A 26,514-nucleotide genomic window follows, 5' to 3' on the forward strand; every position below is an offset into this window, starting at 1 on the left:
CCCCGCCCTCCTCTACACTCCCCTTACACTAAATTCTGCTATGATCACTAGTGTTGCTCACGAATATTCGCATTGCGAATATTCGACTCGAATATAGCATATTCGAGAAATCGCGCTATATTTCGAATTTCGCGGTGAATATTCGCAATTCCGAATATTCGCATTTTTTCAATTTGATTTTTAAAACAGATCACATCCTATCGACGTCTAAAAGCATTGCTGGTATGATTAGAGACCCTGGGCCGAGTAGCTAAGCTGAGGCGATCCTATTATGTTGCCAAATTGAAAAAAAAAAAATTGCGATTTTTCGCTATTGCGAATGCGAAAATGATTGCGAATTTTCGATAACTGTGGTAGGAGAACTCTGATTGTCTCTGATGCAAAAGGGGGGGGCTTTGTGTATGTGTATGTGTATGTTATGAATATTTGTATGTTTGATATTATTATTTTTTGTAAGAAGGAAAAAATTGCGCATACCTTAAAAAAGGGGAGAATACAGCAGCAACTCAAAAATGTTATACAACATAAATTAATACAAGACAGAAAATGGAGTCGCTCTACAAGAATAAAAAATATGTCTAGTGACAAGACATGTGGGCAAATTATAAAATAAGCAAGCGCAAATAACTTGTGAAATACACAGTGAAACAAATATATAAAGAAATATAGTCCCAATAATAGAAAAATAATCTTTCATAAAAATGTCTTTGATATGTGAAGTGAAAAAAAGTCCAAAGCATGCAGCATGAACGTGTTCAATCTTCAAGGTGTTTGATTGACAAATGGCTGTGACAGATGGATAGAGTAAAGAATCACCACCAATGCAAAACACTTTTTATTTTCTATTGTAAAATATCAAGAATATTCTGAGCCAATCAGAGTGCTCCTTCCGCATTTGCCGAATATTCGCAATTATTTTGTATTGTAAAATATCAAGAATATTCTGAGCCAATCAGAGTGCTCCTTCTGCATTTGCCGAATATTCGCAATTATTTTGTATTGTAAAATATCAAGAATATTCTGAGCCAATCAGAGTGCTCCTTCTGCATTTGCCGAATATTCGCAATTATTTTGTATTGTAAAATATCAAGAATATTCTGAGCCAATCAGAGTGCTCCTTCCGCATTTGCCGAATATTCGCAATTATTTTGTATTGTAAAATATCACGAATATTCTGAGCCAATCAGAGTGCTCCTACAGCATTTCTCGAAATTGCGCAATAAATATCGCATTCGCATGTTGCGATATTTCGATAAAATATCACGAATATTCTGAGCCAATCAGAGCGCTCCTCCAGCATTTCTCGAAATTGCGCAATAAATATCGCATTCGCATGTTGCGATATTTCGATAAAATATCACGAATATTCTGAGCCAATCAGAGCGCTCCTCCAGCATTTCTCGGAATTGCGCAATAAATATCGCATTCGCATGTTGCGATATTTCGATAAAATATCACGAATATTCTGAGCCAATCAGAGTGCTCCTACCGCAGTTATCAAAAAATCGCAATTATTTTCGCATTCGCAATAGCGAAAAATCGCAATCATTTACTTTCGATAAAATATCACGAATATTCGAATTTAGCGAATATATCTCGAATATTCGAATATATATTCGAGATATATCGCGAAATCGAATATGGCGTATTCTGCTCAACACTAATGATCACTAATATCCAGTCAAAATTCAGAAAAGCCGCATGACAGAAAAGGAGTGGGGGTGGGAATTAAAAAATCTCCAGGCTAGTGCATGAGATATGTAAATAACCTGTCACTCACAGCAAGGGGGCGGAACGGACTAAGGTTTTTCTCTGTAAGTCCGTTTTATTTCACTGAACAATAAAAGAGGATTGCTTAGAGCTGGATTAACTCGGTGTGGCAAGACTGGGCACAGATGATAGGAAATCTTATAGTGTACATTGTGACAGCAAAGAAAAAACATTTTTTTTCGGGTTTACATCCACTTTAATACAGTGAAACCTTGGATTGTGAGTAACGCGGTTAACGAGCATTTCGCAATACGAGCATTTAAAAAAAAAAAAAAAACTCGACTCGGTTTGCGAGTGTTGTCTCGCAAAAGAAGCAGGATAAAAGCCAAAGCGGTGTGCAGTACCGCATTTGGCCAGAGGTGCGGGGCGACGTAGCCAAGCAGAGCCGATCGAAGTAGTTTAAAGCCGTTCAGAAATACTCTGAAAAATGCAGAAATACTCAGTTACCGAGCCTTTCCGAGTTCAGCCGAGGTGTCCCTGAGCCTTCCAAAGTATTTCCGAGGCTCTCCAGTGCCCCACCCACCTCTGGCCACATGCGGTATTGCATGCCACTGAAGTCAATGCGGAACAAATTTCATTTCCATTGACTTCTATGGGGAAACTCGCTTTGATATACGAGTGCTTTGGATAACGAGCATTCTCCTGGAACGGATTATGCTCACAATCCAAGATTCCACTGTACCATTTTAGTCGACTAAAATACGACTAAAACTAAAACAATTGAGATGACTAAAATACGACTAAGACTAAAATGCCATTTTAGTCAAAAGACTAAAATGGGACTAAACTATTAGATTTTTCTTTTTTGTTTACAAACTTTTATTGTAATAATAATGAACAGTTGCACAAATATAATGACAATGCAATCAATAATAGAAAGTCAGTAGAATTGTACATAGTGCTGCTCTTTTCTAGACCAAACTATTAGATTTTTCACTCTAAATAATGCATCACAATTTAAATGTACTGGAGATTTAGTCGACTAAATATAACTAAAACACTTGCAGAAGACTAAAATGGGACTAAAACTAAAATGCCATTTTAGTCCTAAGACTAAAACTAAAATCGAAATTTGCAGCCAAAATTAACACTGGCTGGAGCTCAGCTTTATTTGTTAGTAAAGTCTAAAGCCCTGTACACACGGCCGGAATTCTCGTCAGGAAAAAAACATTGGCCAGATTCACGTAGGTGAGCGGCGGCGTAACGTATAGTAGATACGTTACACCGCCGCAAGTTTTCATCGCAAGTGCCTGATTCACAAAGCACTTGCGATGAAAACTACGCTGGCAGCCTCCGGCGCAAGGCGGGCCAATTCAAATGGGCGTGTGCCATTTAAATTAGGCGCGCTCCCGCGCCGGACCTACTGCGCATGCTCAGTTTCGCAATTCCCGTCGTGCTTTGCGCGCCGTGACGTAATTTTTTCGAACGGCGATGCGCGTAGCGTACTTCCGTATTCCCGGACGTGTTACGCAAACGACGTTAAATTTTAAATTTCGACGCGGGAAAAACGGCCATACTTTAAACAGCAATACGATTGCTGAGTAAAGTTAGGGCAGGTCAAACGACGACTAACTTTGCGACGGGAAACTAGACTAGCAGTGACGTAGCGAACGCGAAAATCCGTCGGGAATCGCCGTAACTCCTAATTTGCATACTCGACGATGGTTTACGACGCGAACTCCCCCCAGCGGCGACCGTGGTACTGCATCCTAAGATCCGACAGTGTAAAACAATTACACCTGTCGGATCTTAGGGCTAGCTATGCGTAACTGATTCTATGAATCAGTCGCATAGATAGAAACAGAGATACGACGGCATATCAGGAGAAACGCCGTCGTATCTCTTTGGTGAATCTGGCCCATTGTTTTTCCTGACGAGATTCCTGACAAGATATTCTTGCCGGCCGAGTGTACACACGTACGATTCAAAAGAACCGCCGTTCTTTTGAATGACACAAATGCGGTGACATCTACGACTACGATGCCACATTCGATGCCATCGCCGCCATCTTGCTACACCCTACCTATGCCTTGGAAGCTACGGTGCATGCGTCAAAATCATTTCAAGAATGTGCGGGTTTCCATGGAGACAGGTAAGTATACACACGCTCGGGTTTCTCGGAAAACACTGCCGAGAATCTCACAACGAGAAAATAGAGAACAGGTTCTCTATTTTTCTCGTCGAGATTCTGGACAGTTTTTTTGACGAGAAACCTGAAAGTCTCGTACACACGCTCGGTATACTCAGCAAGAAAGCTCTGCCAGCAGTTTTCTTGCTGTTTCTGGCCGAGAAAGCCGAGCGTGTGTACGAGGCTTAAGCTCGACAGAATCCATCAAGAAATTTGGTGGCAGAGCTTTTCTGCTGAGGAAAACGGTCGTGTGTATGCTTTTCATCGAGAAAACTGTTGTGGAACTCGATGAGAAAAAAAACTCGTCGGGAGTCTCAATTTCCTCGTCGGGCTGGTTTTCGTCGAGAAACACGTTTGTGTGTATGCTTAGAAACCCACACATGCTCAGAAGTGTGGTGCCAGTGGAATCAAACTTCCCCTTTATAGTGCCGTCGTACGTGTTTTACGTCACCGCGTTTGAGAACGACGAGATTTTGTCTTGACAGTGTGAACGCAAAGAAAGCTTGTCAAGATTCTCGACAAGCCTAACAAGGAACTCGCCGAGGAAAACAATGTTTCATTTACGACGAGTTTCTCGGTCGTGTGTACGAGGCCTTAAGGCTGTTTTCCCAGTGCTCCATAAAAATAAAAAATTGCATATGCATTTTTGATGTGTTTGTGATGCACTTCCGGTGTGTTTTCTGGTCGTTTGACACCCAGCATACACATGTGAAATATGGACAGGCGACACCTAAAGTTAGCCAAAAACGCAACCGTGGAGTGTGTTTGACCCCCTGAAAGTTAAGTGTCGGGCGTGGGGGGAGGGGCATTTTACAGGGCACAGCGGCGACAATTGGCACAGTGGCAACAATGGGCACAGTGGCGACAATGGGCGCAGTGGCATCAACGGGCACAGTGGCGACAATTAAAGAGCACAGTGGCATCAATTGGCACAGTGGCGACAATTAAAGGGTACAGTGGCAACAATTGGCGCAGTGGCGACAATTGATGGCACAGTGGCTGGGTTTGATGGCATGGCACAGTGACTGCGTTTGATGGCATGGCACAGTGGCTTGCCTTTGATGGCATGGCACAGTGGTGACAATTGATGGCACAGTGGCTGCGTTTGATGGCATGGCACAGTGGCTGCGTTTGATGGCATGGCACAGTGGTGACAATTGATGGCACAGCGGTGACAATTGATGGCACAGTGGCTGTGTTTGATGGCATGGCACAGTGGTGACAATTGATTGGACAGTGGTGACAATTGATGGCACAGCAGTGACAATTGATGGCACAGTGGCTGCGTTTGATGGCATGGCACAGTGGTGACAATTGATGGCACAGTGGTGACAATTGATGGCACAGTGGCTGTGTTTGATGGCATGGTACAGTGGCTGTGTTTGATGGCACAGTGGCTGCGTTTGATGGCATGGCACAGTGGTGACAATTGATGGGCCCAGTGGCTGAATATGATGGGCACAGTGATGCTGCAATAGTTTTTTTTTTTTCTTCGTTTGCGCCCCCTCCCCCCCAAAAAATAATTTAGAGCACCAGCCGCAGGCCACTGGACAAACTAATGAATAATAGTTTGCAGACAGACAGACAGTGCACAGCACTGCGCACATGATGCATGATGCACAGTACCATGAGAAGGAAGTAAGAGCTGCCCAGGCCCCAGCACATGCCACATTGCCACAGCTACTGAACTGTAAGTTACCCTTTCTTTCAGAGTCTGAGGCCTCGTACACACGACCATTTTCCTCGACAGAATCCATCAAGAAACTTGGTGGCAGAGCTTTTTTGCCGAGGAAAACGGTCGTGTGTATGTTTTTCATCGAGAAAACTGCAGAGGAACTCGACGAGAAAAAAAGAGAACAAGTTCTCTTTTTCCTCAACGGGACTCTCAATTTCCTCGTCGTGTTCCTCGTCGGGCTGGTTTTCAACGAGAAACACGTTCGTGTGTATGCTTAGAAACCCGCGCATGCTCAGACTATTGTATGAGACGGGAGCACACCGTAAAAGTAGCGTTCGTAATGGAGATCGCACATTCGTCACGCTGTAACAGACTGGAAAGTGCAAATCGTCTCTTACCAAACTTTTACTTAACACGCAGTAACATGAGATTGGCAAAAGCAGCCCCAAGGGTTGTGCCAGTGGAATCGAACTTCCCCTGCCGTCGTATGTGTTGTACGTCACCGCGTTTGAGAACGACGAGATTTGGTCTTGACAGTGTGTACGCAAAGAAAGCTTGTCAAGTTTCTCCACAAGCCTGACAAGGAACTCGTCGAAGGAAAACGATGTTTCATTTACGACGAGTTCCTCGGTCGTGTGTACGAGGCCTGAGAGGCTGGCTCACACTGTCAGTCAGACTCAGTCCGGTCGGTGGTCGGACACACTCAGTACAGTCAGCGCCTCACAGGCAGCTCTCTCTCCTCCTTGTCCTCAACCCACACACTTCCCTCATGCTGCCGCAGGACTCGAGATGGGCGGATGCGCAGTGCGGAGCAATTTGGCGCGGAAGCTAAGCGGCAGCGGCAGCGCGCTGTGAATGCTGGGGAGGCCGCGGCCTCCTCGGCTCCTCCTCCTGATGTCCTGATCACTCACTGGTCTGGTTGCTAGGCGCCGGTCGCCGCGGTCTGCACCGCTCTGCTCTCCGCGTCGCTCGTATTGTAACTTTCTGCCGGCCGGATTGCCACCCCCTCCTAGATGCCGCCTGGTACCATGGTCCCATTGGGTCCCATGGTAGGGCGGGCTCTGGGGTTCACACATGTCCGCAGCGGCTCTGGTGCGAATTGCACTGGAGTTCTGTGCATCTTTTTGGTCCGTTTCAGGTCTGACCTATTAGGTAAATATGTCTAAAGATCTCTATGGATGAATGGAGGCGTAATTCAGACACAGTGAAAATGAGTACAGCATGTTTCCATTTAGCATAATTACATTCATAAACTATGACATATGCCTAATTTATAAGAGATATTGCCCTTTGCACATATTCACTGCACATTCCACTATTTTATTAAATAAGCCCAAGGGTAAATGTAAGTACTCTGGCTGTATGATCAGTATAGTTCTTACATTCATTGAAAAACAACTTGACAGGTTTTGCAACTGTATCTGCATGTAGATTTTGATTGATGTTTAAGGACATTTTGAATTGTTGCATAACAAGTCTACAGAGAGGCCCAGAGTACATTAAAGTGTTACTGAAGTCATTTTTTTATTAAAATACCAAACATGTTATACTTACCTGCTCTGTGCAGTGGTATTGCACAGAGTGGCCCCGATCCTCCTCTTCTGGGGTCCCCGGCGGCGATCTTGGCTCCTCATCTTCTTTTGAAGGACTACCATAGAAGCGCTGCTGACTTCCACCATCCAATCATGTGCATGCAAAATGCATTTTTTTTTCTTGCATGTGATTGGATATTCTTTGCAAAGTGAACCTTTACCTCATTTACTAATCTTTGGAGCAACTGCAGTCTATTTGCCTTTAGTAAATCAACCCCTGTGTGTCTATGGAGCCGCGCTTGTTTGCATTAAAGTGGAGTTCCACCCATAAATATAACAATACATCAGTAGTTTTAAAAACAATTCATTAGTCCTTTAAGAATTTTTTTTTTTTTTTAGATGCCTTCGAAGTGTTGTTGCTAGGCAGAATAGTTAATCTTCCCTCTTCCTGCACCTAGGTGCTTAAAGGGGTGGTTCACCCTAAAAACTACTTTTTTTTATTACACTGGCCCCCCACATTACAATACGATTAAGGCTATTATTATTTTTTTTTATGCTGTACATACCTTTGTACAGCATATTCACCCGTTGCTTCGGGGTTGCGAGTCCCGCGGGAGTGGGCGTTCCTAACATGTCTGTGATTGACATTTTGACCAAAAACAAGCTCTCCCCCGTCGCGTAAGCCGCGTCACGGTTGGCGAAAGGAGCCGAACGGCGATGCGCATGCGCAGTATAGTGCTAGGTCTTATTTTTGGGGTAGGTCTTATTTTCGGGGAAACATGGTAATAGCAAAGTCCCCCCATCCATTCATGTCTCCATGCTTTATTTTGTTGAGAAATCACTTTGAAAAACAACCCCCTAGCACTTCTGGCCGTGGCCATCTTGAGTAAGGGCAAATGATTCATGTAGCATTTACTTCCTGAAATCCATCTGCCCCTATTTATTGGGAGAGTAAAGTTCAACTTCTGGTGTTACTTAACCACTTCCATACCAGGTACTTACGCAGCTTCCCGCCCAAGCCAATTTTCAGCTTTCAGCACTGTCGCACTTTGAATGGCAATTGCGCGGTCATGCTACACTGTACCCAAACAAAATTGGCGTCCTTTTTTCCCCACAAATAGAGCTTTCTTTTGGTGGTATTTGATCACCTCTGCGATTTTTTATTTTTGCGCAACAACTAAAAAAAGGCTGAAAATTTGGAAAAAAAATTACGTTTTTATTTTTTTCTGTTAATTTTTTTGTAAATAAGTTTTCTCTTTCAATTACGGGCACTGATATGGCGGCACTAATGGGCACCGATGAGATGGCACTGATGGACATCGATGAGGTAGTACTGACGGGCACAGATGAGGTGGCACTGATTGGCGGCGCTGGTATGCGACACTGATGGGCACACATAGGCGGCACTGATGGGCACACATAGGCGGCACTGATGGGCACACGTAGGCGGCACTGATGGGCACACGTAGGCGGCACTGATGGGCACACATAGGCGGCACTGATGGGCACTCATGGGCGGCACTGGGCACTCATAGGCGGCACAGATGGGCACTCATGGGCGGCACAGATGGGCACTTATGGGTGGCACAGATGGGCACTGCTAGGTGGGCACTGGGCATGGATGGGCACTGTGGGGTGGCACTGATGGACACTGGGGTGGCGCTGATGGACACTGGGGTGGCGCTGATGGACACTGGGGTGGCAGCACTGATTGTTGCCAGTCAGTGCCCATTTGTGGGCACTGACTGGCATCTTTTTTCTTTATGTTTTTTTTTTTTTTTTTTTTTACACTTTTTTTTTTTTTTTTGGCTTTTTTTTTTTTTTTTGCCCACCCTGGTGCTCCAGGGTGGGCATCCCTGGTGGTCCAGTGTGGCGATCCGAGGGGGGGCTGCGCTGATAAACAATCAGCGCTAACCCCCCCTGTCAGGAGAGCCGCAGATCGGCTATCCTCTACTCGCGTCTGTCAGACGCGAGTGAGGAAGAGCCATCGGCGGCTCTTCCTGTTTACATCGTGATCAGCCGTGGTTGGACACGGCTGATCACGTGGTAAAGAGTCTCCGCCGGAGGCTCTTTACCGAGATCGGAGATGCAGGGTGTCAGACTGACACCCCGCATCACCGATCGCCGCGATGCGCGCCCCCACGGGCGCGCGCGGCATGAAATCCTGCAGGACGTTCTAGAACGTCCTGTCAGGATTTCATAACCACTTCCCGGACGTAAATCGGCCATAGGCCGGGCGGGAAGTGGTTAAAGTGGAGGTTCACCCGGAATTACCACTTTTTACCCTTAAGCCTCGTACACACGGCCGAGGAACTCGACGTGCCAAACACATCGAGTTCCTCGGCCAGTTCAGCACTGAAGCCGCCGAGGAGCTCGGCGGGACGAGAGCTCCCATAGAACTACGAGGAAATAGAGAACATGTTCTCTATTTCCTCGCCGAGCTCCTCGTCGGCTTCCTCGGCCGAAAGTGTACAGACGACCAGTTTCCTCCGCAGAATTCAGCCAGAAACTCGGTCGGAAGCTGAATTCTGCCGAGGAAACTGGTCGTGTGTACGAGGCCTTAGATTGATGCTCATTTTGTCTAGGGGAATCGGCTAGTTGTTTTAAAATCGAAGCCGCACTTACCGTTGTAGAGAGCGATCTTCTCCGCCGCTTCCGGGTATGGGCTGCGGGACTGGGCGTTCCTATTTTGATTGACAGTCTTCCGACAGGCTTCAGACGGTCGCATCCATCGCGTCATGATTTTCCGAAAGTAGCCGAACGTCGGTGCGCAGGCGCCGTATAGAGCCGCACCGACGTACGGCTTCTTTCGGCTACTCGTGACGCGATGGATGCGACCGTCGGAAGCCTGTTGGAAGACTGTCAATCAAGAAGGAACGCCCACTCCCGAAGACCCATACCCGGAAGCGACGGAGAAGATCGCTCTCTACAACGGTAAGTACTGCTCGGATTTTAAAACAACTAGCCGATTCCCCTAGACAAAATGAGCATCAATCTACGGGTAAAAAAAAATGTATGGGTGAACTCCCGCTTTAACTGGTCTCCTATCATGCTAGACAGAGGGCTATGGTGTGTGGCAGAGCTGTATAAATCTCAGGACTGAATGGACAGAAATACTAATCCTTGGCAGATAAAGCAGCTCTCATACGTGTATTTCATGTGTATTTGGCTGATTGTCTGGAAGGAAGGAATTTAGTGCTTACGAGAACAACTTTGACAGATGCAATGTCACAGAAAAGGAATCTTTGAGTGAAAGGAACACGGCATTATATTCTATGTAAGGGGGATATATTGGATTTCCAGCTGCTACCCAGTGTTGTACATTATGTAATCTAATATTTAAAGTTGATTATTGAATGAAACTCATAGCATTGCTAAAGTGCATGTGTTTTCAAGGAACTAACAATATATGAGGAGGAATAGGACATACTATACACTACAAATGGAGAATATTAGAGAACAAATATTTGAGTTCAGTCTCCTCCGGCTATTTACCTAATGTCAATGGCAGCTGAATTTATGACATTTTGCTGACTGATGGGGGTTAAAAGATCTTGTGTATAGGAAAGAAGGAAACGTTTAGCTAATGATTATAAATGTTAGAAAGAAAAGAAGGGTTGGAAAAAGTTTAATTGAAAGAGATTAGGCCACCCAGTTGGAATTTCTTGCGTTGCTACCTATACAACACGTCTTATCAAAGATAAGAGCGATGGGACGGGTTAGAAAATCCAATCATTTTAGCTGATTGTTTCGGTTTACTTTTTCAATAAACTGTTGTTACTGAAAGTTAGATTGATACAATCAAGTTTACCTTTTGTTTTGCATTTTGTGTTGCATTGAATGAACATTTCACATACCTGATTGATGAAAATGATTGGATTGAATATCAAAAAAAAATTAGTCTTCATTTAAACTGTTCAATTTCTATGACAGCATTTTCAAACAGGCTGAACAGGTGAAGACATTTAGGGAGTTATAGGGTTTGTAAAGGTACAATTTTTTCCTCGGTCGTGTGTACGAGGCCTCAGACTTTATATAAGGAAATGATTCCGGACGGCTGCACTTTTATTGAAGCTTCATATGACAAGTGGTTGACAGATGGAGCAGGGGACAAAGAGGTAGACGTGTTTTGCGCAAATGTTAGCACTTAGTCATTATCTGAGACTTTATACCAGCCTTTCTCAACCAGGCGTTTCCTAGGGATTCCTTTAGTAGTGAGAAGTACAACAAGGTATACCTTTTACTAACCATGGTAAGTATTCATCTTTGCCACTGACCGCCAATATATTGGAGCACCTATCCTACCTACCACCATTAGTGGGGAAACATTTTTTCTATGGTATCCACTGTAGAGGGGCACTTTCCTTGTTAAAGAAGTTTATTTATTTATACTGCATAACAGAAATTAAGAATAAACAGGCATGAACAGAGAAGGTGGAGCTCAGTATAGTATGATCCACCAGATAAGATGGGCTTGCTATAAATTATTATAGATATTCAAATGTGGTTATCAGAGTAGGAAGTAGAGGGGCACTTTCATACAGCAGTCGGCTACAGGACAGGTGGAAGCTGAAAGGCTGGGCACTGGGACCAGATAAGTTTGGAGGAGGAACCAGTGCTCAGCCTTTCAGCTTCCATCTTTCCTGTAGCTGACTCTGAATGCTAGGACCTGGGGTAGAAGCAAGCATGTGATCGGTTGCTAGGACATGGCTGGTCCTATCAACCAAATGCTAGCACTAAGAACAGAAGGTGACAACGGCGGTGGATGCTGTCAGCAGCGGTACATTCAGGGACAGCTCTGATTGCTGCATAGCCTGTGGTGCTGCTGAGCGATGCTGTGGCAGCAGGGACACTATTTTTGTATTTGGGTAGGATGCTCTGGGGATGTTTGGACCCAGCGACAACTGGTTGGTTGGGGACCAGGCCACTCGAGACACCTCAGGCCTCCTACATGTGTATGGGCTGTCCCCCCTGATGGGAGCCCTGAAAATTAAGTGTCGATATAACCATTTTAGAGAAGAAAAAGAGCGGAGGGCGCACCGACCTTGTGTGATACTGATAAAATGTATTTATTCCAATAGTAAAATCAATGGTTATACTCACAAAATTGGAGTTAAAATCAGCACTGCAGACCATGTTAGCTCTGAGGAAAGGGGTACGCCCCCGAAACGCGTCAGCTATTACATCTACTGATTGGTTCAAACGATTATTCGTGTTCCACTGACGATGCTGGACATCTGCTGTACTCATTTTTAAAGCCTGATTTTAACTCCAATTTTGTGAGTATAACCATTGATTTTACTATTGGAATAAATACATTTTATCAGTATCACACGAGGTCGGTGCGCCCTCCGCTCTTTTTCTTCTCTTTTATAGTTTCATGAATTCCCACGATTCTGAGGAGGGCTGCAAGACTCTAGATGATAACTTTTAATTGAACTGCACCACTTCATAGTACTTCCTAAAAATATCAGAGCGCAGGAGACTTGTTCTTGTATATTTGATATAACCATTTTAGCAGGGATTCCCTAAGGCCCAAAATTTATTTCAAGAGTTCCTCCATAAAAAAGGTTGTAAAGCCTGCTCTATACAAAACTAGAAGAAAAGAACGTTTGACTGCATTTGGGGATTTAACCTCCCTGGTGGTATGATTCTTTCTGGTTTTAGGTGCTGAAAGCTGTACAATTATTTTGCATGAAAATTTGGCGTTTTATATTTTACTCCTGTAATTCTTAGGTCTCGTACACACGGACAAGTTTCTCGACAAAAACCAGCAAGAAGCTTGCTGATTTTTTTTTTTTTTGCCGAGGAAACCGGTCGTGTGTACACTTTTCGACGAGGAAACCGACTGTCTTCTTTTTCCCCGACGGGAATGGGAAAATTTGGCTCGCCGAGATCCTCGGCGGCTTCACAAGGAACTCGACGAGCAAAACAATGTGTTTTGCCCGTCGAGTTTCTCGGCCGTGTGTACGAGGCCTCAGGAATAACTCACTTAAATCTGACAAAACAGGAGTCTACTAGACATCCCGGGTATGATAAAGTTTGAAACACAAAATCATAAATTATAATTTAATAAATAACTATAAATAATTATAACAAATAATAATGTAATTATAATAAAAATTATTCAATTATTCAATCAAATCAAAAACACTGAAATTTGCTCAGTTGCAGAATTGTCGCTGTTATTACTTTTATTGTTTGATGACGAATTTCCCCACAAATCACTATCGCTCAATTCTGCAAGTGATTCTAATTTATTATCGCCGTTTTCTAGCTAGTCTAAAACCACTTTTGACATAAAGGGACACTTTTTGGTTGCTATGGACAATCTACAGTTTCCAAGCAGAAAGAACATTATTTATTATATAAAAGTACATGTAGGGCACTGGGCAGACCACTAGGAACAAAGGGGGTGTGTATTTTTTACATACAGTACTGTGATCTGTAAGATTACAGTATACTGTATGTATTGTGTTTATTTACTTTTTTCTAATTTAGCGCCGATCTCCGCCCCCGTGCTTTGTAACGTCGCAGGGAATGGAGCTCGGCGGCACACAGGCACTGTGTGAATCGAGTGAGGCGGCAGCTCGATCACACAGCGGGGAGGCATTGCAGGATCCAGGGACAAGGTAAGTAACTCTGCCTGCCTGGATGCTGCAAGCGATCCCGAGTCTGGCTCGGGGGATACCGCTTATGGTACAGGATTTCCACCCTGAGCCAGACTCGGGAATACCGCCAGGGGGGTTAAAAGGGTTGTAAAGCTTTTTTTTTTTTTAAATAACAAACATGTTATACTTACCTTCACTGTGCAGTTCGTTTTGTACAGAGTGGCCCCGATCCTCGTTCTCTGGGGTCCGTCGGCGGCTGTCTCGGCTCCTCCCCGCAATAGCTAACCCCCTTCATGGGAAGCGCTCTCCCAGGGGGGTTAGCTTGCGGGATATAGCTGCCGGCTGTATCACTGTGCGCCGCGTCATTGGATGTGATTGACAGCAGCGCAAGCTAATGGCTGCGTTGCTATCAATCTATCCAATCTAGCCAATCAACGGCCAGACTCCGTTTAGAAGAGGACGTCGGGGGAAGCACACACTTGGTGACTGGGCTCCAGTAAGTAAAATGGGAGGGGCTGGGGGGGGCCGTCATTGCCAGGTGTTTTTTCACCTTAATGCATAGAATGCATTAAGGTGAAAAAACAAAAACCTTTACCTTTACCCTTACAGCCCCTTTGAGGCCTCGTACACACGACCGGTTTCCTCTGCAGAATCCATCAAGAAACTTGGTGGGAGAGCTTTTTTGCCGAGGAAACCGGTCGTGTGTACGTTTTTCATCGAGGAAACTGTCGAGGAACTCGACGAGCAAAAAAGAGAGCAAGTTCTCTTTTTCCTCATCGTGTTCCTCGTCGGGTTGGTTTTCGACGAGAAACTCGAGCGTGTGTATGCTAAGGAAACCCGCGCTTGCTCAGAATAAAGTATGAGACGGGAGTAAAAGTAGCATTTGTAATGGAGATAACACATTTTTCAAGCTGTAACAGACTGAAAAGTGCAAATCGTCTCTTAACAAACTTTTACTTAACACGCAAACACATGAGATTAGCAAAAGCAGCCCCAAGAGTTGTGCCAGTGGAATCGAACTTCCCCTGCCGTTGTATGTGTTGTACGTCACTGTGTTTGAGAACGAGGAGATTTTGTCTTGACAGTGTGTACGCAAAGCAAGCTTGTCGAGTTCCTCAACAAGCCTAACAAGAAACTCGTAGAGGAAAACGATGTGTCTTTTCCGACGAGTTCCTCAGTCGTGTGTACGAGGCCTGATTCTCTTCAACACAAATTTCCAGCTTGGTAGACTCTAGAGATTGTATTTGCATTAGTCTCTGATCCTAGAATTATTTAAATGTCTAAATAAATAGCCTATTAAAACTTCTGTAAAGTCTTCTAATAATATTCAAATTATCTGATCTCTTCACCCAAACATAAAAAATAACTTGTCTAAACCCACTCTAACTATTACTGGGAGTCATGCTGTGTTTGTGTCCACCCTTACCATTGACAGTGATCACATGCTGAGAAGGAGATAGGGCCATCCACAGCTCCTATATTTTTAGTGTTTCCACATGAGAATTACTGTTTTAGGCACATGACACAGTAAAGAGTTTTGTTGTCACAGGAGGGACTGTTGATCTGGAGGTATATTGACAATAAGGGGCTGATTTACTGAAGGATTGTTCACTTTGAAGGGGAGTTTTTTTTTTTTATCTCAGTAAATTTAGTGAAATTTTAAAGTAATACCCAATCACAAGCAGGGAAATAAAAAATAACAGCTTTTTGATAGCATATGATTGCATGATGAATGTCAGCAGCGCTTCACCTTTTTCATTAAGCTCGGGAGAGACTTGATTGCAAAGTGAAAACTCCCTTGCAAAGTGAAACGTCTATTTGTTAAATCAACACCCAATGTCTTGAGCTCATATGTAAAATAATGCTTAGTGCAGTTTTTACAACATAAGTTGCTGAAAGGAAATGTATTTTCTGTGCCAGTCATGCCTTTGGCAAGTCAGCTCCTCAGTATGTTCTACATACTTTTGTTTTCCCCTTAAATTGCACTTTAAATTGGAGTCAAATGCTTTAAATACATCCATAAGGTGGCCAATTCTCAAGCCTAGTGACTTGACCAGTAACTTACAACAACCAGGGCTCAAGTCCTGTGGGAACGCGTGGGAACGGAGTTCCTGCACTTTTTTCACAGCAGGAACTCAGTTCCCTGTGCAGGACTAGAGCAGCCGAGCCGCCCGAGCCAACTCTTCACCGCTTCCTGTATATGGATTCATCAGGTTCCTCGATCCCGCAATGTCTCCTGGGAGTTTTTGTCATTGTTCCCAGGAGACATTGCGGAGGTCTGCCGCGAGTTATCGTGGGATTTAGAAAAAAAACAAAACATGCGGTTTAGTAATTATGCATATGAGCGTATCATTTTTTTTTTTTTTTTAGTGGGGAAGTGGATCTTGAGTGGGAGTTCCCACACTTTTTTCCCCAGGACTTGACCCCTGACAACAACCAATAAGATGTTACCTTTCTTTCAGCAGTCAGAAACAAAAAAGATAATTATTGGTTGGGTGTTATGCGTTGAGTCAAATATTAAGGCAGGACACAGACGGATCTAAATGTGGCCGGTTCAGCAGAGACCGGCCAAATTTCAATCTGTGTGTGGCCCTTCCTGTTCAACAGAAGTCAATTTCTGTTGCATGGCCAACCAAATTAACCAAAGAGTCTTAGGCCTCGTACACACGACCGAGGAACTCGTCGGAAAAGACACATCGTTTTCCTTGACGAGTTCCTTGTCAGGCTTGTGGAGAAACTTGACAAGCTTTCTTTGCGTACACACGGTCAAGACCAAATCTCCTCGTTCTCAAACGCGGTGACGTACAACACATACAATGGCAGGGGAAGTTCGATTCCACTGGCACAACCCTTGGGGCTGCTTTTGCTAATCTCATGTTACTGCGTGTTAAGTAAAAGTTTGGTAAGAGACGATTTGCACTTTTCAGACTGTTACAGCGTAACAAATGTGCTATCTCCATTACAAACGCTACTTTTACGCTCCCATCTCATACTTTATTTTGAGCATGCGCGGGTTTCTTAGCATACACACGATCGAGTTTCTCGTCGAAAACCAGCCCGACGAGGAACACTACGAGGAAATTGAGACTCCCGTCGAGGAAAAAGAGAACGTGTTCTCTTTTTTCCTCGTCGAGTTCCTCGACAGTTTCCTCGATGAAAAACATACACACGACCGGTTTCCTCGGCAAAAAAGCTCTGCCACCGAGTTTCTTGATGGATTCTGTCGAGGAAAATGGTCGTGTGTACGAGGCCTCACTGTCAGAATACAATACAATACAATGTCCTAGCAGGAAATCCTCCATCCACCTTGCTTGTGTGGATGGTGGAATCCATCTATCATACCCAGCCTTACACCATAAGAAACATTGTGTAGGTTGTATCAATTTTTTTTTTTTTCTTTATTGTAGTAGAAAGATTTTCTGTGCAGAGGTTATCATTGGATGAAAGGCTAATGTCTCCAACCTTCAGCAGGGTGCCTCTGTATGACCGGTCAAGTGCCGTCTCCTCTCTAAGCTGCTTGCACACTTGCCCCCTTTAGAAACAATGCAGGGCAATATCCCTGCAATGTATGTGATGCCGTTGGGGTACCACCCATAAACCAAAGCTTTGAGGAAAATAGGGAAGCCCCTTTCTCTATTTCTCTACCCCCTAGACATAGTATTAACGCTTGTGGTGGGGGATGGGACAACGCAAGGGTATTTTTGTGTTTCAGCTCTTGGTTCATTTGGAACTGGTGTTGGGGATATTCTACTGCTGCCGGCATCTTTCTTGCACATCCATAAGGTTGCCAGTGATGGTACAACACCCGTGCATGTATGTAATCTTCACTTTGCTCCAATGAGGGTTTACTTTACCGCCATACCCCACTTTTAAGTACACAATTGGTTTTATTTACTAAAGCTGGAAAGTGCAAATTCAGGCCCACTTCTGTATAGAAACCAATGAGCTTCCAGGTTTTATTACCAGGCTTAAATGAACAAGCTGGGGTTAGAAGCTCATTGGTTTCTATGCAGAAGTCAGCCTTATCCGACCATGCAGCCTGGCAGGTCAGGAAACGGGGAACCATACCAGGCCACATGCCCTCAACATGGGAGGGGGGGGCGGTGTTTTGGATTGGCCCATGCAGTACATACAGTAGTTTTGAGTAATTTGAAGAGGACTGTACAAAGATTGTACAAACAGATTATAACATATGTGACCAGTTTTAAAGTTTTAATACATGACCACATCTTGCTACTGACATTTGGGAAACCTACATGGTGATAAGTACCTCCCAGTTTCAGCCATGTTCTTAATGCAAAAACAGATTACCTGTTTGTTGAAAATGTACTGTTCAGTGGGGCCAAACTGTCTTGTGTTCTCATCAAGTGTGTGTGGAGATAGTTATTATAGTCTTTATAAGCGTTTTATATTGTACATGTGAATAGATATTCAAACATTTACATATTCTGGTACCCCAGACGATGTGCTTTTGACCACGAAACGCGTCGGGAGGACTCCACTGTCGCCCCATTTTTGCATGCAAGAAATCTTTACATCAGCCAAATTTTCCCGTCTGTCTCTGGGGACCTATTCCATCCACGGATACATCATCCAATTGGGTCTACAACTCCTGGATAAGGATCGTTTTCTGACATCTGTCACAATAAGCCTTGATTGACCTCTCTTGGCATATGCCACTAGCGGTCAATAAGTTCTGGTAAGCCTGCACTTTTATCGGTGGTGGGATTTTATCGTTTTTGAAGTCACGCATCTTCTTTATTATTTTTTTCTCACTCACCTGAATGAAATGTGGAGATAATGAACTTCAACAATATTAATTATTTTGAATATCAAGTTTTGTTGGACTTTGGTTTTTCACTGGATATCATATCAAGTTTATTACATTATCCATCCATTGGTTTCACCCTTTTCCCAAAGGGTTGCACAGACTGTTTATTTTTGTTTCACATTTATTTATCTTTTGTGTAATTTTTACATATATGGTATTTTGATATTTAACATATCACTCTGAGCGCTACACTTACATATCTTATATAACACTGGACAGCAGAAAATGGAATTGAGTTGTCTCCAATAGTGACCAGTCAGTATACTTAATTAATCCTCCCAGAGAACAAAATATGTAAGTTGATTGGTCCTTACCACTTCTGGCAGGCTCCCTCCATCTGTGTGACTGATCCCCTGAAGTCTCTACTCCAACCAGCAGTCACATGGGGGTTTATTTACTAAGGCAAGAGAGTGCAAAATCAGGCTAATTTCTGCATAGAAGCCAATTAGCTTCCAGGTTTTATTGCCAAAGCTTAAGTGAACAAGCTGAGGTTAGAAGCTGACTGGTTTCTATGCAGAAGTGAGCCTGATTTTGTACTCTCCAGTTTTAATAAAGAACTCCCCCATTCTGAGTCATCGCTTTTTTCCGCCCCTACCCACCTCTGAGCACCGTCCTTTGGTTCCACCCCCTACCCACCTCTGAACACCTTCCCTTGGTTCCACCCCCTACCCACCTCTGAGAACCTTCCCTTGGTTCCACCCCCTACCCACCTCTGAGCACCGTCCCTTGGTTCCACCCCCTACCCACCTCTGAGCACCTTCCCTTGGTTCCACCCCCTACCCACCTCAGAGCACAGTCCCTTGGTTCCACCACCTCCCAGTATCACCCTTTTGGAAAATACAGAACCAAGTATAAATTTGTGGTACTACATAATTTTTATAGAATTTGTTAATGATAACAAGAAAGTAGCCAGCAGCAATAGATCACCCCAGCAACAATAGACCTCCTGCCAAAAACAATACCTCCCCCAACATCTCCCAGCAGCCAGCATCAAGAGACTCCTCCCTCAAAAGTAGACCCCCCAGCATCAATAGACCCCCACCAGCAAAAATAGACCTTCCACCAGCAACAATAGTCCCCCTGCAACAATAGATCTTCTCTGGAGATAACAGATCCCCCCCAGCACTCAGCCAAAGACCCTCCAGCACCTCCCAGCACCCCCTTGCCATTACTTACATTCAGTGCTAGAGGTGCCGGGACTGCATTCCTCCACGTTCCCGCTGAAAAAAAACCCTAAATAAGTCCCATGCTGACATAATTAAGTACAATTCCGGGCCAGTACCCCTGCATTGTATGTGAGGACAGCAAAGGAACACCCACAGCCAGGAGATTCAGGGAGAAGAGGAGAAAGCTGAAGCCTGCCAATGCAAGGTATAAGCTAAGGATGCCATCTTATTTCTCTACCTCCTTGGCCTAATGGGTATTTATTTAACCCTTGCAGTGTGGAGAGCAGGTGATTTTTGTGTATTTCCCGGAGTTGGGTTTAAAGGAAGAACACCACATCACCATATGTAAATCCAAAGACTAGTTTACCACAATACTTGACTCACCTTTTAAAGGTTTTATTTTTTTTGTCGTTTATTTCTTTATTGTGCATGATGTATGTAATGTTACCTCCTTAAATGAGATGTGTGTGAATACTATTAGCAGTCATCCCCAGTAGATGGGAAATGAGCAGATTCTTTCTTTTGTTGGATTTTCATAATAGTTTATTCATATCTTATGTTACAGTTCGGCTGCGGCTGCCCCGCCGCGTTTGATCATCCACTGGAAGTTTCTGTTGCCATCGAACTGAGAGTAGAGTCATCTTTATTTGGCAGAGATGACTAAAAGCAACGGGGAGGATCCAAGAACTGGAAACAGGATGGAGCGTTTCCAGCAAGGTGTGCGCCAACGCTCTCTGATGGCCAAGAAGAAGATGCAAAACATAACCAGGGATGACGTCAAGGGCTTCCTACGACGGAATGGCTTTGTGCTTTTTACTGTCATTGCTGTTGTGGTTGGTAAGTACTCTTCTTTATGACTTTTTTGTTGACTTTTTTGTTGTTATGTTTTATGTGATGTTACCTGAGCGAAGGTGGTACATTGGGATTTAACGTAAACCTGTCACTTACTTTGCTCATTGAAGACAAAGTAATAGGTTCTTTTATAGCTTTTTCCCTTTCATTTATGATACTTTTCTTCACCTCGTTCATCCGCCATCTTTGGATATAAAGGAGCATGGGCCCCTCTCTTTTTGCTCCCACAATGCATTGCTCAGCACTGAAGTGGCCAAATGTCAGAGACCCCAGCCTTGTGGGCTTAGGCAGATATCAGTCTATTGATCGATTTCTGTTCAACTGCCCTGTTGACAAAAAATGTTCAATCAGTGTTGCAGGCTATGGACTGCAGTGCTGATCAGTGTATTATCCCCATTGTCAGAATACAATGACACAGCAGGGATGATTCTTCCATTCACTTTGAGTGTGTGGATAGGGATATCAGGTCAGTTTTTTGAATGGTTGAATGAAAAAAAAACTCATCTATGGTTAGCCTTAAAGTGGTTGTAAACCCTTTACAACCACTTTATGCTACAGTTAAGCCTATATTAAGACGTACCTGTAGATACCCAGTATATCTCCTAAACCTGCACGGTTTAGGAGATATCCCCTGTCCCATGCATATACCGATGTCATCGGTACAAGTGCACTGGGGCAAACTGAAGCAATGGCACCTATGTGCCGTTGCTTCAGTCCATGTGCCATTACCGGCGGCATCCCGCGCGCATTAGTGACGTCATCACGGCTCCGGCCAATCACAGCACCAGAGTCACGGTACCCGGAAGTAACCCCCGGGAGAGATGTCCCCATCGGAGGGGGGGGACGAGGACCGCTGCGAGGGGTTCAATTCTCAGGTAAGTAATTCATAATGAGCTGGTATGCTATGCATACCAACTCATTATGCCTTTGTCTTGCAGGGTTTTTCTGAGAGTTAACTACGGTACTTTAAATAAAGATTTTATCAAAGTGCTTTTTGGTCTTCTAGTTAAAATCATAGAAACAAACAATACAAAATCAACAAAATTCAAGAATGTACGTGTAGCACTACCCCCGAAGGAGCTGCTGGTTTGTTTTGGGTGGCATGTTACCTCATGGCTCCTCCGCCGTCTAAGGGTGTATGGTGAATGTAGCAGTAACGGAATGTCCACGACAAGTGTCTTTTCTGTGCTCTTTATTACCCAGCCGGGTAAACCAGTAAAACTTGTGGTGAAAGGTAGAGTTGAAGGTAGAAGGAGAACAGCAAATTCAGGCGTAATAATAGGGAAACAGTCCTGCTCCCACATGTAACACTTCTTGCTCCACTCCTGCCTGAGTGGACTTAGTGTACCTGGACAGGCCTCTCTCACTGACCTGGCAGCCAGAGTATCACTTGGAACTTAGAGGAAAAGTCTCTGCCACAGACCCTCCTTGAAATTGAGATAACGGAGGTAATTCTCCTTAATAGATTTAGCCTGGATCTCCTTCAGATAATGTAGAGGTTCCCGACTGATAGGTGACCAATGTCCATCCTTTCAGTAACTGGTTACCTTGATCCCCGGTGGATTGTCGAGACCCAATTGAATCGCCAGCCTCTCTTGGCTCTCCTCAGATGGACTCCCTACCAAACAGCTTCCTCAAGGGAACAATGCTTGGGATCTTCTCAATGATTGGGACCCAGTCGATTACTGGGGCCCAGCCACAGGTCAAATGTTCCGAACCAACGTGGTCCCAGAACTAGGAACACCGCGTGGCACGGGCACACCGGCCTGGAAGCCCATTTCGCCGGGGGGGGGGCCGTGATGCAGTCACCCTGAAGGTGGGTGCTGCACTCGAAGAAGAAGACCCAGGTCAATGGCGTCTGTCCCATAAATACCCAGCATGCACAGCGAGAAAAAAACCCTCCTTATTCCCTGCTGGGGAAAAGCACCCAAACCTCGACTCCACTGCTGCCACCCATCATCCTGGGGTGGGAACAGCACCCCAGAAGCAATCGAATGAGCCCACAGCACAGCCAAGCTGAGACAGAGACCCAATTTGAACAAATTAACTGGATCAGGGCCAACTACATCTCTGATCCCCCTCTAAATTTAAGCTAGCACCGGTACCTTGAAGTAACCAGGCGCTACATACATAAAATCTTAGATTTCTGCCACAGAAGGTACTGAGAAAAGGGGTCACCAAAAATGATACCATTAAAAACTACACCTTACGATCTGATATTTACAGTACTATTACATTCCTAGTACTACTAAGAAAGAAGTAGAAAACCCGGACTTGGATTGTTCAGGCACCTATTAAACACAAATACTTAAAAACACCAAGAACAATTTCATTGAACATTGAATAAAAGAAATTGCCAAAAAATCTAAAAGTGTCGGGATTCATATGCAACATTGAGCCTAGGTTCACATTGATGCAATTTGAAATGCGATCTAACATGTCAAATCACATGCCAAATTGGTGGCTATTGCCGGCAATGGCACTGTCCAAATTGGTGCAACACCAACCCCTTACGGCGCCGCACTGCAGCAGATTTTGCACTAGTAAATCAGTGTTAGTAAATCAACCCCAATGGGTGTGTCAAAGTTTAGCTATTTTAAAAGTCCCAGGGGGAGACATGATTGAAACCTTTAAATACATCAAGGAGGGGAATAAGGTTCATCTGATCTTGAAACCAAGATCAAGAATGCGGGGACATGACTCCAAACTAACAGGAATAAAGTTCCAAAACTAATCTTAGAAAATATAATTTTACTGAAAGAGTAGTGGATGCTTTGAATAGACTTCCAACAGAGGTAGTGTGTCAGTCAACAGTAAGTGGCATCAAACGTACTTGGGGCAAATATAGATAGATATATATACTTAGACACAAAAGTTAACAAAAAATGCATTTAAAAAAATTTATAAACAAATAAAAATAAAAAAAAGGGCAGACTCGATAGACCACTTGGTCATTTTATGCCATCACTTTTCTACGTTATTATGTTGCTTTGTAACACACACTATATTTCCTAAAGTATTGGGATGCCTGCCTTTACACACACATGAACTTTAATGACATCCCCATTAGGCCCGGATTCACGTAGCTCCGCGCATTTTTACGGCGGCGTATCGTATTTACGCTACGCCGCCGTAAGTCAGAGAGGCAAGTGCTGTATTCACAAAGCACTTACCTCCTAAGTTACGGCGGCGTAGCGTAAATGGGGCCCGGCGTAACCGTGCCTAATTCAAATGAGGATGAGGGGGCGTGTTTTATGTAAATGTTTGGTGACCCGACGTGATCGACATGCGCCGTCCGTGTACATATCCCATTGTGCATTGCTCCAAATTACGCCGCAAGGATGTCATTGGTTTCGACGTGAATGTAAATTACGTCCAGCCCCAGTCCGGCTTACGCAAACGACGTAAAATTTTCAAATTTCGACGCGGGAACGACGGCCTAGGGGGCAGGTTTATCTTTATGCGGCGTATCTCTTACGGAAACGGCATATCTTTACTGCGACGAACAAGCGTACGTTCGTGAATATGCGTATCTAGTCATTTACATATTCTACGCCAAAATCAGTGGAAGCGCCACCTAGCGGCCAGCTAAGAAATTACACCCTAAGATACGACGGCGCAGACCATAGTAATATAGGGCCAGATCCACAGCCGCCTTAACTTATCTTTTCCCATTTAAGTTACACTGCCGGAAAATTTGTACCTAAGTGCCCGATCCACAAAGCACTTACCTAGAAATTTTCGGGTGTGTAACTTAAATTCCGCCGGCGCAAGGCGTTCCTATTTAAATGGGGGCGATTCCCATTTAAATTAGGCGCGCCGGACGTACTGCGCATGCTCGTGACGTCATTTTCCCGACGGGCATAGCGCGGTTTTACGTTACGCCGAGTTTTGTGAATCGCGCCGGGTAAAAAAAGTTGCGTCGGGAAAAAAAAAAGATACGGCGGGAAAAAATAAATAAAAAAAATAATAAATAACAGCGTCGCGGGTAAGAAGGGTCTACTTTTACAAGGTGTAAACAGTTTACACTTTGTAAAAGCAGCCCTAAAGTTACGCAGGCAAACTAATACTTACAGAGAAAAAACGAAGCAGAAAAGCTTTGTGGATCTCCGTAAGTGCTAATTTGCATACCCGAGGCGGCATTTCGACTCGAAATGCCCCCAGCGGCGGATGCGGTACTGCATCCTAAGATCCGGCAGTGTAAGTCCCTTACACATGCCAGATCTTCTGTCTATCTCTTGGAAACTGATTCTGTGGATCAGTTCCAAAGAAACAGGAATACGACGGCGTATCAGTAGAGGGAGGGGGATTAGAGGGACGACTGTCTCCTTCTCAGCAGGTAAAAGCTGGCAGCAGGAAGAGACCAGCTTTCAGCTGCTGAAGGAAGGGTTTTGCCATTGTCATCCATCACTAATCCTCCTTCCTGTGTGGGCCCTCCTGTGTGCTCAGGCCCCCTACAAGAGGACCGGTGTTCCCCCCCTATTAGTGGCCCTGATCACATGCACCCTCCCAAGAAAAAGACCCCAAAGAGGCTCTGTTTTATCAGGATATGGATTGGGGACAGGGAAAGAAGGGGAGGAACAGAGAAGACGGGCTTAAACAGGTTTCCCTTTTACATAATGTAGAGGATTAACCCCTTAGGTTCCACAGTGAGTATAACAAAAATGCTTTACTGCATATACAGACTGATTTTACTGTTGTAGGTTTAGTAAAACAACACAGAGGCGATTCAGTTTGCATGTGTTGCGCTACATAAGTTTCTCACTCACTCGGTAACACTTTAAAGAGGAACTGCAGTCTGCTCACATAATTTGTAATAAAAACATCTTTGCCATTCTGAAGCTTCCCTCCAACCACTTTGCATATTATTTTATATATAATGCGATTCTGTACTTGCCAAATATGCTGCAGAAATTTCCCTCCACTGAGTCTGGCTGCAACCATTTTAGCTGTGGGCAGCTGAAGCTGCTGCCTGTTCACTTCCTGGATTTACACAGACACACAGAGGCACACCTCCAGCTCTGCAGCTCTCATTGGCCGTCTTATGGCTCATGCCCCCTCCCTTCCTGGCAAACTCTCACGAGAGTGAGCTGTGCTTGATGTCATAGGCCTAGGCTAATGACCAGACAAGAAACAGGAAGTGGGCTTTATAAGGTATTTACTGGCAGAACTATCCAATGTTAAAACAACAAGGACAGAAGATTTAATAGATAGTAAGTTGAAAAAATTACCGAAGGTCCGATTTAAGAAATGTAAAAAAAAAAAAAAAGTTTAAAACAAATTTACTAATGCTAGCAGCATAAGGATTTTAACCACTTAACGCCAGCCCACTGTATATATACGTCCTGTTTTTAAAGATGGATATCTTGGTAACGGCAGCAGCTGCTGCCACAACTGAGGTATCCATCTTTTCAGTGGGCGGGCGTGTAAACGATAACGCCCCCCCCTCCCGCCGCTTACCGGAGCCGTCGGTAGCGGCGGAGGAGATCGGGTGCTGCTGCCTGATGTGTGAGGACTTGAGTGAGGGCAAGACGTCAGTCCCGCCCAGCGTCTTAAAGAGACAATTTTTTTGTTGTCATTTTTTTTAATGACAAATTTTCCTTTTTTTTTATTGCATTTAAGTCTAAATATGAGATCTGAGGTCTTTTTGACCCCAGATCTCATATTTAAGAGAGCCTGTCATACTTTTTTCTATTACAAGGGATGTTTACATTCCTTGTAATAGGAATAAAAGTGATACATTTTTTTTTTATTTCAGTGTAAAAAATAATAAAATCAATAAAAATAAATAAGAAAACCCCCAAAAAAATTTTTAAAGCGCCCCGTCCCGACGAGCTCGCACACAGAAGCGAACGCATACGCGAGTAGCGCCCGCATATGAAAACAGTGTTCAAACCACACAAGTGAGGTATCGCCGCGATCGTTAGAGCGAGAGCAATAATTCTAGCC

At 44.2% G+C, this 26,514-nt stretch overlaps 1 protein-coding gene across 1 annotated transcript in view; it reads left to right on the forward strand.

The window, feature by feature from the left end:
- SLC1A3 (solute carrier family 1 member 3) overlaps nucleotides 1–26,514 on the forward strand; it is a 130,622-nt gene that overhangs the window by 5,776 nt on the left and 98,332 nt on the right. The window contains exon 2 of the mRNA XM_040338438.1: nucleotides 20,279–20,550. Coding sequence (XP_040194372.1) covers nucleotides 20,370–20,550 — 181 coding nt within the window. The 5' untranslated portion in view covers nucleotides 20,279–20,369. The remainder of the gene's footprint in view (nucleotides 1–20,278; nucleotides 20,551–26,514) is intronic.

This window comes from Rana temporaria, chromosome 1 (assembly GCF_905171775.1).
Source record: "Rana temporaria chromosome 1, aRanTem1.1, whole genome shotgun sequence".
NCBI lineage: Eukaryota > Metazoa > Chordata > Amphibia > Anura > Ranidae > Rana > Rana temporaria.